This window comes from Numenius arquata, chromosome 7 (genome assembly GCF_964106895.1).
Source record: "Numenius arquata chromosome 7, bNumArq3.hap1.1, whole genome shotgun sequence".
NCBI lineage: Eukaryota > Metazoa > Chordata > Aves > Charadriiformes > Scolopacidae > Numenius > Numenius arquata.
The window spans coordinates 28,019,904-28,032,892 of NC_133582.1; the positions used below are offsets into that span (position 1 = coordinate 28,019,904).

Below are 12,989 nucleotides of genomic sequence, written 5' to 3' on the forward strand. Positions count from 1 at the left end.
GACTCAGATGCACCAAGACCTGCAAGAAACCTTCCACGAGCTCCGACTCTCCTCGTGCCCCAAATCTGCCAGCTTCCTGGGTCCCACTTCTGGTGCCTCCTGGCACCGCACGCTGGAAGCACATCTCACCTTTACGTCGCAGGAACCCTGCTGAGGACATTGGTCTCGCACTGAAAATGTTTCGGATGGGGAACACTTACTCCCCAATTTGCCCATTTAGACGTTTTGATACCGGTTCAGCCTCCCAGCTGTCACACACTCGCACAGGGCCTGATCGCTTGTATCCTCATTTTTTACACAAAACATTCCCAACTGTGGAAGAACGACGACAAAGATTCCAAAACTCCCGTTTTTTTGTTTGGTGACTTTATTTATGTTTCAAGTTTACTTGAGCTGTGTTTATTCTTGTTACACTGAACTGCGTCTCCAGCACGCAGCAGAAAGAGGTTTGGCTCCATCAGACTGGATGCAAAGATACTGATTTACAGCAAGTGATAATCCAACCCTCATTTTCACGTGTTTTCAAAATCACGTTAATTTTAAATTTGAGGAGCCTCCCATCCCAGAGAGAAAGTGTTTTTCCACTGTACTCACGCAGTCAGCATCCAAGAGGAAGGCAAACGACAGCGAGGAGTGTAAAACCCCAGCGGCCTGAATCCTCCGGGGATGCAAGGACCAGCTGAAGGGGACACACATGACAGGTCTGCACAGCTCCGTCCCCGGCCGAGCAGCGGTGGCAGCCATCACGCAAGGTGCAGGCGTGAGCGGGACGGGGTGCGGGTGGGCGGGCAGAGTACCCAGGCAATCCGGGGCGTGCAGAGGGGCTGGTCGGCACAAGGAAGAGGGGGGCAGGGCAGGGGGGGCGATGCTGGGCTGCAGCAGGAGCTGCAGAGAGGGGAGAGGGAGACGGGAGACGGGAAAGGGGGAGAGCGGGGGGGGGGGGGGGGGGGGGAACGGGACAGCAGGGGAGGGACGCGGGGCAGTATAAAAGCATCCGACACGCACCTCTCCCGACACAGAGCGAGGGGGCGAGGCAGTTGGTGTGGAAGCAGGAGCGGGAGCCGGGAGGAGAGCCAGCCGCTCGCAAACACGCACGCAGGGTGGCAGGAGAGAGTGCGGAGCTGCCGCTGCCAGCCCTAGGGCCACTGGAGGGAAGAGAGAGATGGAGCCAGGTATCCAGCTCCGAGGGAGGGCAGGCGGCTGAAGCTCTCTGCAGTCCCGTCCCCCCCGTCCCCCCCCCCCCAATTCCCCACGCCCGAGCCGGGGGCAGAAAGAGGGGATCGGGGTAGGGGGGGAGGGAGGGGAAGCAGCGATCTGCCCCTCTTCTCCTAGGGGGGAACTCGCAGCCGCCCCGTCGAGGGCGGGGGTGGCGGTGCGGCCCCGCTCCCTCACACCCCCACCGGAGGGGACGGGACGGGACCCGGCGGGGCGGGCAGGGCTGGGCGACGCCTCGACGGGCGTCGTGAGGGGAGGGGGGAACCGCGGGGCGGGTGAGGACACGGCGGAGGGGGGGGAAGCCGGTCCAGGGGCCACCCCCATCCCCTCGCGAGGAGGGAGGCGATAGCCCCAAGCTCTCTCCTCCCCTCGGAGCGTCCCGGCTTCCCCGCCATGTGAGAGTCGTCCCCAGCTCCCCCCCACACCCACCCGCCTCTCCCTCCCTCCTCCCTCTCACTCGCACACACGCTCCCGGCTCCCCCCCGTCCTCGCAGCCTCTCCCCGTCGGCAGCCGAGCCGCCCTGCTCTCCGCCGGCCCGCGGCTCCCCGAGGCGGCGGGGGCTCGGCCCGCCCGCTCTCTCCCTCCCTCCGACGGCCCACGGTGACTCTGGGTTGCAGGGCTGCCCGCAGAGACGCCGCCGGTCCGCGGCCCCGTCGCGGCTACCTGCCGCCCCCCGCCGCAGCCGCGCAGCGCCGGGATTTTCGCCGCCGCCGCGGCGTCCCGCCCCGAGGTGGCTCCGCCGTGGTGTGGCGGCCCCCGCTGCTGCTGCTGCTGCTGCCGCCGCTGCCCCGCGTCCGCCGCCCGCCCCGCCGACGCCGAGAGCGGCGCGGTCCCCGCCGCCCGTCCTGCGGCTGCCGCGGCCGGCCCTGGGGCCGGGGCCGCCCCGGCGGCGGCGGTGGCCCCGGCGGCGGCGGCGGCCGCCGCGGCTCCTCCTCCTCCTCCGCCTCCTCCACGGCCGCCGCCGCCGCGGGGCCCTAAAGCCGCCCGGCTCAAGAGGATGGTGCGGCTGGCGGCCGAGCTGCTGCTGCTGCTGGGGCTCCTCCTGCTCACCTTGCACATCACCGTGCTGCGCGGCGGCGGCGAGCCCCACGCCCCCACGGGCGCCGGCAACCACAGCCAGCGGCAGGTGAGTGCCGCCCCGCCTCCCCCATCCATCCATCCATCCATCCATCCTTCCCTGCATCCCTCCCCGCCCGCGGATCCCGCACCCGCGGCCAGCCGTCTCCGCCTGCCTCCCCCGAGGGCTGCGGCGACGGGGACATCGCGGGCGGGAGGACGGAGCCGGCACCGCGCACCTGCCTCGGCCGCCGCTCCGCTCCGGCGGGCCCGAGCCCGCGGCCCCAGCGGGCGCTGCCGTCGGGTGCTCGCCCGTTCCTCGAGGGCTTCTCTTGCCTGGCGTCTGGGGTGTCTTCTTCGTTCCCCCCTCGGTTTTACACCCCTTCAGGGGACAGAGATGGGAAAAGGCATAGCCGCTCCCCGCACCACATTCCCAGGTGGCGTTGGAGGCGTCGGGGCGGCTCCCGGGCGTGTTACATGGCGGACAATGACAATCTCACCTGGGGACAGGCGAGAGATGAAAGCAGGCCGGGCCGCATGTCCCACCCAGGGCCTTCCGTGTTACTCAGGGCGAGAGGAGACCAAATAGGTGTATGGCGTTGGGAAATCTGGGAACAAAATGCGTGGCTTTCTTTGGAAGGTATCAAGAGACACGGGTAGAGATATTCCATCCTAAAATAGCTGAGAAATAGGGTGATAGGTGCTTGTGACCATGAAGGACAGGGCTTGTGACCCATCTAGTCTGCTCCAGTCTTCTGATCCCACGGAACCACTGGTGAATAATGTCTGATAGAGGTAAAGGACTTTTTTTCTGTTTCCTTATTTTTGCAGGTCGTTCTTTTTTATTCAGTATCACACGTTGCCATTCATTGAAAATGGAGACAGTGACAAAAGCTGTAGAATCATCAAAATCCCAGGCAAAGCTTGTAAATCTCTGGTCATTTACATGTGCCCTGACCAACTTTTTTTTCCCCCTGTATTCAAGTATTAAAGAAACATCAACCGTGAAATCATGCAATGACAGAAAATGTATAATTATTATCACCATAAATTTACATAAATTCCTTTATAATCTCAGAAAGAATCATAGTACCAGCAGCGCACGTTTCTTTAAAGCATGAGCAAAAATAAGGAGAGTGCAGGCTGTAACGATGACTCTGTTTGCATGGGATCCCCGTGTGGTGGTCCACAAAGTGAAACCGCTAGCCACAAGAGGGAACCCAGATCTGCAGACTCAGCATCCCAGTCACAAACTGGAATCACGTCCTCTTAACTCAGAAAACCTCCTGCTGAACTTGGTGGGAGTCCTACTTGGGTGTGCTCAGCCATGGGCTTTTGGTAAGGCCTCCCTTTGAGCTGCAGTTTTATCACCGGCTTGACATTCCAGGATTTTTTTTTTTAATATCTTTAAGATTTCTGGTTAAAATGTTTTATAAATGATGCTTTCTTTCCTCATGGGCGCTTGAAATGCCTTTTAAAAATGATGTTCCTTGGAAAAGTAAATTTGGAGAGGTTTTTTATGAGGTGTTTGCTATCATTAGAATAACCCTGAATTTGACTTTTCTTGACAGGCTTGTAACATAATGAGGGAACCATCTGGGCAAGTGGGAACTCGGGGTGATGCCATTTCCCCAAGGAGCTCTTTTTAGAGCACTATTGTAAGGTTAGGGTGAAACAAGAGGAAAATCATCTTCAGATAATTATCTTAGAGTATTATCATTGCAGTTGGCCGTCTTGTGAAAATCTGTTGATTGTTGACTTAAAGAATTTTTTCGGTCCGGTGATTTTTTTACAGATAACTTAATAAAACTCTGTGCCTTTAAGCCATGATAGCTTTAGCAGTTCATATTTTGATCGTGTTTTGCCATTTGTAGAATTGAAATTTTTATATACTTCCCAACTGAATTGATTCTGCAGTTATGTATTTGAGAGAGCGTGTCTGTACAAGACATTATGAAGGAAAGCATATTGATTAATCAGTTAAACAGATGGAAGTCTATCATTTTTTTGGTTTTATAACTTCCATGGATTCTGCTGCTAGCTGGAAAACACTGTAACCTGCTTTAGAAGATTGTACTCTGACAGGCAGATGCTTCAATTCAGAGCATCACAGAATAGATCCCAATGGCAAGTCTGCACTGGGATCTTCAGGTTTGGGGGTTTCTTGGGCTGTTACCATGAAGTCAAATGCAAAATCCCTGTGCGTTGCATTCCCAAGTAAAGAATCAACATGGAAAGCAAAACTGCACAAACCCAGATTTGTTGGTATAAGCAAATGGAAATCTTTCAGGTTGCTATTGCTTATACTGAAAAAAAAAGACCCATCAGGGTTTTTTTTGTCTTGATAGGTCTATGGAGAGAAAAGATTGTGAGAAGCGATTAGGTCAGTGTTTCATTTGATGAAATGCAATTTGACGAAGTCTGTTGCGCACATTGTGGCAAACCCAGGAAAGAGTAATCTTTGCAGCAACTGCTTATAGATATATTTTGACAAGACAAATTTGTATAAAAACAAACTGGCTATTAACAAATGCAGGGTATGGTATTTTAGGATTAGGCAATCAGTTTGCACAAATAAAGTGGCCAGAACTTGGTCCTGTGTGTCTGAAAGAAAATCTGACGTGTTAGTCTTAGTTCCAAAAAAAAAACCAAAACAACCCAAACCCCCAAAACTTTGCACATCCTTTCTACATAAAACGGATTCGGGAGGAATCCTTAGTAATCTTAAAATATCATTGGAGATTTAAATAGTCTAAAATACAGACTTGTATGCATTTGGAGTCTGATTCATTAAGGGAAGAAGAGCTTCTCTTTCTCCCATCCCTGGGTCCTTCAAATGAAGGAAGGATTTGGGAGGATAGGTTTTGATCTCCTTTGGTCTTTCAGTTATGTTATCCTCTGCAATTAATTAGACTTAGATTAGATGGAAGAAATCCAGCAAAAACTTCCATCCTAAAATTAAACAAGTTATTTCTTCCTCTTATTTTTATTTTTGGTGGCCTTCCCCGTAGTGTGCTTGTCTCTAGAGTTCCCAGATGTCTGGGATCGTGTTGTGCTGCTGTGACTGGCTGTTACGGAGCAGCAGTGAGGGGAAAACCCTGAGGTGCTCTGCTGGTCCTCGTTGGGATGGGTGAGATCCAGGCAGAGGCTTCCTCGGGTCACTGCTGCAGAAACAGGGACTGGACCTCTGCATCGCAGCAGTTTCATGCTGCCGCTAGAATTGGTCTGTGGTAGTGTAAACTAACGCAAAATGGGGAATCCAGATTGGAGTTGTAAAATACCTCGCAGTTTTGAGTTATGAGAGGGAATTGGACTTTTGTTTCTCAGTTAGATTGTATTCCCTCTTTCAATCTGCACCAAAGAAAAAAAAGGAGAACTGGGGGGCCATGGGAGATTTTGTTTTTACCAGCGAGAACTCTATCAGTTAACTAGCATCCAGAAACTATTGTGGAGCATACTTATGAAATAAATAAGTATAAATTTTGCTTCTGAATAAGAGCAAGTGAGGCTGTATTAAGAGATGGAAAAATGCTGCTTGGGTATGTTTTTATCTTTTTATGTAGTTCTAAAATGAAGGGAAGGCTTGAACATAAATTTTGAAAGACGTTCGTAATACTTTATGATGCTCTAAAATCTGTGCTTTCATTCTGAGAGAAAATACTTCATCAAGAAGTTTATTCCCATCACTTCTAATTTTTCCACAGCAGGCCTTGCACACCAAGAAAAACAGTGTTCCCACACCAAGAAAAATGACCTTGTAAAACGTAGTAACAGAGCCACCAACAATATATGCCATAGCACATGAAGTCAGATTCTCCACTGCGGTACTTGCAGCAGTATTACATTAGCGTGAAACTCGGTGGTTGTGCATAAAACTGGAGCCATAGAAGAGAATGTAATTTGAAAAGAAGCACAATGCTGTAAACAGCTTTTTAATCTCTTTGCTCCTGTCCTTGCCCCCTGCTCAATACGCATGGAAGCAATTACAGCGCCTCAGAAACGTTCTCTGAGTCCGACCAGAAGAAACACTTTCTGCTGCTTGTAAGCGGTTGCACAGGAGTTGCTTTCCAGGCTGCTGAGGAGTCCTTTGCAGGGCTGAGCTCTTCATTTTCTCCTAAGATCCACAGCTCAACACGGCGACAAGTTCAGAAGTGCTGTGCTGCCTGTTGCCTTTGCTGGGGTGTATTCCAGTCTTTTTAAGGTTTGTGTGTTCTGCTGCTCCTTGTACTGGATTTGGGCGAACTGCAAAACGATCTCTAGTCAGATGTCACCAGTGGCGTATTTCAGCTTTCTGGCTTTCTCAGTTTAACTAGGCCTCAAGCTGTTTACTTTGGGAGAGTTTTAAACTGAGTTTTTTAAAGCTTATTTAAGCTCTGGAGCTTTAAATTTGGTTGGTTTTAATAGGAACTGATCATCTAAATCATCTTTGAAAAACTGCCGATTCAATGTTTTGCATTCATGTTTTCCAGACTGTCCTTAGCCTGTAAGTGGATGTACATCATGTATTTAATATAAGCAGTAAATCTTTCTCTGCTTTAGGAGCAGTTTGTACGTTACACAACTAACTGCCAGAGCAGGTGGCCTGTGAACGAAGCAGGCGGCTGGTTCTCTGAAAACCAAGATCTCTTTTGGTGAGCGTTGTTACTCATCAGAGAGGATGCTCTGTTTTGTGCTTTTTGCAGCGCTAGTAAAACCTGCCTGTTCTCAGCAGGCTTTGCTGTATAGGTTCTTAGCTAAAGCTCACCCTTACCATAAGCATATGTTCCTCCAGTTACACACTAAGACTTACAAATTACTTACCCCATGTGCAGTTCATTCCCTCATCTCCCAAGGGAGAGAATTATGTGTGTTCTTTAGTGGTTTTTCTAGTGGGCTGTGGCTTGTTCCGGGATCTAGGGGGAAGGAAGGGTGATTAGTTTTACGTGTGCTGCTGCCGTGTGCGTGGGAGAAAGGATAAAACAGGAAACAAGGGTGAAGGACTCAGACCGCGGCTCTGGGTGGAGCATCTGCTGTTGTCCGTGGCTCCCAGGAGAGATTCTTCCACCTTCCAGACCTGGCTCTAGGAAAACTCAAGAAAGTATTAGTGAAGCTTCCCTTCATACCTATCACTTCAATTAATTTCCTAGCAAACTGACACATCCCTGGTGGAAAAGAGGTAGCACACCGTGGCTGTGGCAAGCTTTTTAGTATCTAAGACTACCACAATAATTTTGATCAGGGATCCAGGAATACTGTATTTAGTTAGGGCTGCAAGGGACAATGTCAGGCAGGTACAAATGTCACTTCCTGCATTAGGTTTGACCAAGACGTTTGGATGAGGCATATTTTGCTGAACTTCTCTTTGGCTCAACAGCTAACAATTACTGTACTACTCATCTTGGATCATCACTGATAAATACCTGGCATTGAATCACACTATATCTCTCAATTTTGTCCCTGCAACTACAGCTTGGAGCAGTTTTTTCCTGGTGCCTCATACAGAAGTCTACTGATGTTCTTTATCTCTGTTTTGAGCAAGATTTAGCATCATTTTGCATCTCTTCTCAGTACTGGGTTATTTATATGAAAAGAAAAACAGTTTGCATGTAATCCTACATTCATTCTGGGCCATAGTGGTGGCTTTATGTCTGTTCCCATGGGCCTGGAGCCAGACACAAATCACTGTAACTACTGCAGGGCAGAGGCCCCAGAGAGACTCCTGCTTTTGCCTTTCTCTTCTCTCAGTCCATCATTACCTGTGCTCTGGAGCTCCGTGGGGAGCCTGCTAACACGTGGTTGGCTGGCTCACGGCAAGGGATGGTAGGTTTGAGTCTGGTTCCTGAGAAGTTCTAGAGCTGCAACGATCACCCGTGGTGAGAATGACAGTAGAGAGACAAGGCATGGGTACATAGAGATTATGGAAGGATCTGGGTTGGTACTTTTCCTGTAGTTCATCTAACTTGGACAATCACCACTAGTTCTGGAGTAGCTTTTATTTTTCAGTCTTCATTGATTGTGTAAGGAGAAGTTTGTTCTGCGCAGGAAGAACAGAGCTAGTCCATCAGAGCCAGAAGAGCAGTACAACAGTGGTACAACCACACTGCTACTGACCCCTTCCTGATCGGCACCAAAATCTGTCGGTCCTCCAGCTTCAGTTGTCAGCCCGTAGGTTCAGTCACATTTCCCTGCTCTGTCCTTTCTTAACACCACTGCCCACAGAAACAGGAGGCCTACAGATGAAGCTTTGCTCTTGGTCTTTATGACCCCAACAATTTTTTCATCATTTTACTGTCAGGGACTGTTCACTGTGTACTCCCTTGTGATTTCAACCTGCATGTTACGACCTGCTAATAGGTAACCCACCCCTAGGACGTAAAGCTTCAGCTTAACTAAGCTTTTCGACACCTTGCTGTGCTACGGAATTCTTGTGCTGGGGAGACATCTGTTTAACCCATCCAGGTTAGATTAAATGTAAATTGGGGACCATGTTTTGCATTCACCAGTTGTCCTTTTGCCTCTGACATATCTACTACATTTGTATATTAATAATCAATGCCTTATTGTTCCACAATGGTGGAAGGCATCTACAAAGAAAACAAGGAACAATGAAAGAATTATTGATTAGGTGAAAACGCCGGCTGTGTTGGACCACAGCACCTGAAAACTTTACAGACAGTGAAGTGCAGAAGGCAGTAGTATGATGAAGGTAGTATTGATAAGGATTCAGAATATGCTCTCTTTGCCTGCCGATCTAATACATAAATGTACTGGTCGTGTTTGAAAAACTTTCTAAGAGAATATGTGACAGAGATAGACACGACTTGTGAAAACCCAGTCAATACACACAATCCACATATCGTACATATTCCAGTGGGGAGGAAAGACTGGTTTGAACGTCACTTCATTTTTTAAGATGCACAAATATGTAGATAATCACGCTTAACAATTTCTCTTTCTTTTTTTTTCCTTCACTATGTAAAAATGCACAGAATGCAAGTAATGACAGGAAATTATTTTGCTGTACTTTTTTATGCTTACATTCTTCAGAGTCATCATTTAAAAATCTTGAAATGCACTCATACTTGAAATATATATGCAGACACTTTAGCTGTCTCCTTACACAAACATAAACTAAAACATTAAAGCAATGTAGTTTTTCTTTGTGCTTGTATCCGGAAAGTATAGCAATAGATAAGATTTAGCAGCTTGGCAGGTTTAATTGTTGCTTTCCACTCTTCTGTGTGTTTTGCAGGTCTTCCTTGCAAACAAGTGTGATAGTACCCAGTTGTGCCTCATGCGTTCTGTTCACAGTGTTGTTGAGGCTTGTGTGGCCTTTTTGTTACGATTCTTATCTTGCTGTCTGCTTTAAGGCTACACTACTTAAAAGCTCTTTGAATTGACTGAATGGTGGTCTCCATAAAAGATGATTTTTTTTTAAAGCATTATTTTCCAGTGGTAGCAGAGCTAGGTCACAGATGCATTTTTTAAAAAATTTTTCTTTTACTTTTTAAATCTAAACCCAAGCTCTTTGAGGTTGAGATTCCGTTGCTGTGGTGTTGCTTGTGTACAATGTGTAATAGGTCTCCAGGCCTGAATGGAGGCTGTAAGCACTGTCACAAATGAATAATGAAGTGATAACTTAGAGCAGAAAAATACAAACTGCTTTAGTAAGTTGCAAAAGGGAGCATTAAATGATGCAGTGATTACTGTTGCACTTTAATACCATTGTGCCTCCAGGATACCGATTTTACAAGTTTTGAAGACAGAAAATGCCAGGCTAAATTCATAGTCCAAAGCGTAGGGTAGAATAACATTTCCAAGAAATAGAGTAGTGAGCTCATTGATACATCAGTAAGAGCAGAATGTTTCCAGTGTTGGTATTTCCATGTACTTTCGATTTGAAATACCAGAAAAAGAAAGAAAACAAAGTAAAACGTAACTTATTATTGTAATAAGTGATGGCTTACCACAGCGGTCAGTTGTGTGGCACTATAATACTGGGTCAGAGGAGCTGGTGTGGGTGGTACTGGTAAGCGCTTCCTTTATAAAGGATAAAAAGGATGCCCTTGTTTTCCAGTCCTTGGAGAACTCATAGCAGTGGGTCATATTTTTTTTATTCCTCCCTCCTAGCAGTCAGCAGGAGGAGGACGGAAGCAGGCCTGGAGTTGTTCACCTCTAGGTTCTTGTAGAGTAATGGCTATTTGGGTGCTTTTAATCTTACAGAGGTGCTCATGAAGATGAAGGAACGAAAATCAGAAATGAAATCTTTCTCTCACCACTCTTGGTGGAGTGTGTCCATGTTGAAAGACAGGAGAAGTTCAAATGTCCTTGGCTTTTATGCCTCCGTGCTAGACCTACATTCTGAGTGCGTTTAAATCGACCTTGCTCCACTGACCTTCACAAAGCAAGATGAGGCAATGGCTTGTGTTGGCTGCAGATCCGGCCAAAGTTCCTATTGGATTTGAATCTTTCACAGCTCAGTTTTTCTACAGAACTGATACGCACGTGACATACATAGTCCGGACCTCCATCCAGGAAGACAGGCTGGGCTTTGGAGTGTGGCTTTCTTCAGGTTGCATGAATTCATTTCCATTCATTACGTTTCATTGTTAGTTTCATACGCACTGAAAAATCCTGGACTACGTTGTTCCAGAATAGCTCTTCTTCCTTGGAAAGACTGCAATTTCCTCTTTGCCTGCATGGCCACTGAGATCGGTACTTGTGACAGTACCGTTATGTGTAAGTATCTCTAAAACCCACCCAAATAGCACGCCCCATCTTTTTTCTGCCATTGTTTGTAGTACTGCTCTAAAGAGAGCGATTCCTCCCTTTCTAAGGAACAGCTACTGAGTCAGCGTTGTCCATGGGCCAGCTTTAACTTCCAGAAAGCCTCCTTCAGGCATCTTGCCTTCTGGTGGACTTGGGTGTTCAGGTTTTGAACAACTGAATGCTGTCACTGAAACACCTATTCTTGTATGTGCCCAGGAAGGCTGAGTAGGAGGTGAGGTCCTTGTGCCAGAAGGTCTGTGCTGTGGGCTGTGATGGAAAGAGGAGGTGACTGACGACAGTGTAATGTAAGGGAAAAAGCAGCAAAGGGGACCCGGCGATAAGACAGCTATTTTTTGAAGCTAGTGCTTCAGAAATTAGCCACAAAGCTTTGGTATCTTTCTCACCTTAGAAGTAACTCAGTAGCAGCAGATTTTGCCATGAAGAAACCAAAATTACTCCACTAGAACCAGCTGCCTAAGAGCTGTAAAGCAAAATGTAAATTTCCTTGGTTTTATCTGCCACATATATCAGTGCAGGATTTTAAAATCAGTATGAACTTGATCTAAAGTTAGTAATCAGATATTTACTAATGCCTGTTTGCACAAGTTACCCAAAGAAACAAAAAATAGTTTAAACCAAAAAATTCTCACTATATCAACATACAATTTATTAAAAAATAAAACCCGTAGCTAACTAGCGTGGACTCCGTCCACCCCAATATACTCGCCTCCTACATCCTGTGAGTTGCTTATACACGCTCTAATTTCATAGCAAGAAGTTATTTAGCATCGATTTAGCAACACAATAAACAGCAGCAATAAAACTTGCCCTGTTTTTAATGCCTACAGATACAGCTCTCATCTGAAAGTGTCTCTTGAAGTTACTTCAGTAATCAGGCCGGGGTTGTTTAAGATGCAGTGTATATATTGGCATTTTGTGCCACAGATTTTAAGATTCTCTGGGCTGAATAAGTCTGTAAAGGTTCACTGCACAGAGCAGGCTATAACAAAGCAGTTAATGATTTTTGTGACTTGAATGCTGCTATTTCAGTTTATTTGAATGACACTGGGATTCTGTCTTAAATATATCATTTTTTATTAGGGTTTTGTTGTTTTTTTTTAAACCAACTAGATATTAGGCATGGGTATGCATCTTAGCTAAACTATAATCTAGCCAGTCCATGCCTTCTGCACTGCAGAGTGCCCAGAGTTTTTCAAAAACACGTAACCACAGTGACATTTTTATAAAGGAATGTTCACCTCATGGGATTTTTTTTAAGGTGTTCTATTTTTTTTCCAAGTTACAGCTTCACTTTATTGTACATGATGTCCAATAAAAAAGATATATGTCTGTGATTGGACTTTGAAAAAGGGCCATGGTGCCTATTCCATTTAAAGGGAATGAAGTCAAGCAGTAAATTTGCTGGTCGCCCTTTTCATATTGACTGTATCTCGGCCAGCAGTTGGTCTTTGATGTTGTAACAATAGAGCAAAGGCAGAGGAGGAGGAGGATTAGGACCTCCATAATATAAAAACAAGTCTGCATTCATCATGATTTTTATAGAGCACAGTCCATGTCTATTGGAGGTTTGCAGCATAGACTCAATGGTATGCAGAAGAGTGCAGCAATCTTAACATTTGCAGGTGGCTTGCAATTCATCCATCATTACTATTACCATTTCTTCTTAATTCAGAGTTTGTTTAGGCTTTCAGCATCTAACTTTTTCCATCTTCCTATAGTAGGAAAACAGATGTATGTCAGGATAGAGCTTCTGGAGTATCATTTTCCTTTACAGGGGTTGATTGTTGTGTTATTTATGAAAGGCTTGCTGCAGCTGCCCAATAGAGTATCTATTCCTCATCTTGTGCTTTAGAGTCCAAGCTTTTATTAGGAAAGACTAGAGGGGTTGATCTGTATACGTCTAACATTTGTGAAAATATATATCAAAAGAGAACCTGGGGCAGCCACA

General features: G+C 46.9%; 1 protein-coding gene across 1 annotated transcript in view; it reads left to right on the top strand.

The window, feature by feature from the left end:
* Nucleotides 1–1,162: 1,162 nt before the first annotated feature.
* The window catches only part of ISM1 (isthmin 1), a 40,004-nt gene continuing 28,177 nt past the window's right edge, over nt 1,163–12,989 (top strand). Inside the window, exons 1-2 of the mRNA XM_074150950.1 lie at nt 1,163–1,172; nt 1,834–2,342. Of these exons, the coding sequence (XP_074007051.1) occupies nt 1,163–1,172; nt 1,834–2,342 (519 nt within the window). The remainder of the gene's footprint in view (nt 1,173–1,833; nt 2,343–12,989) is intronic.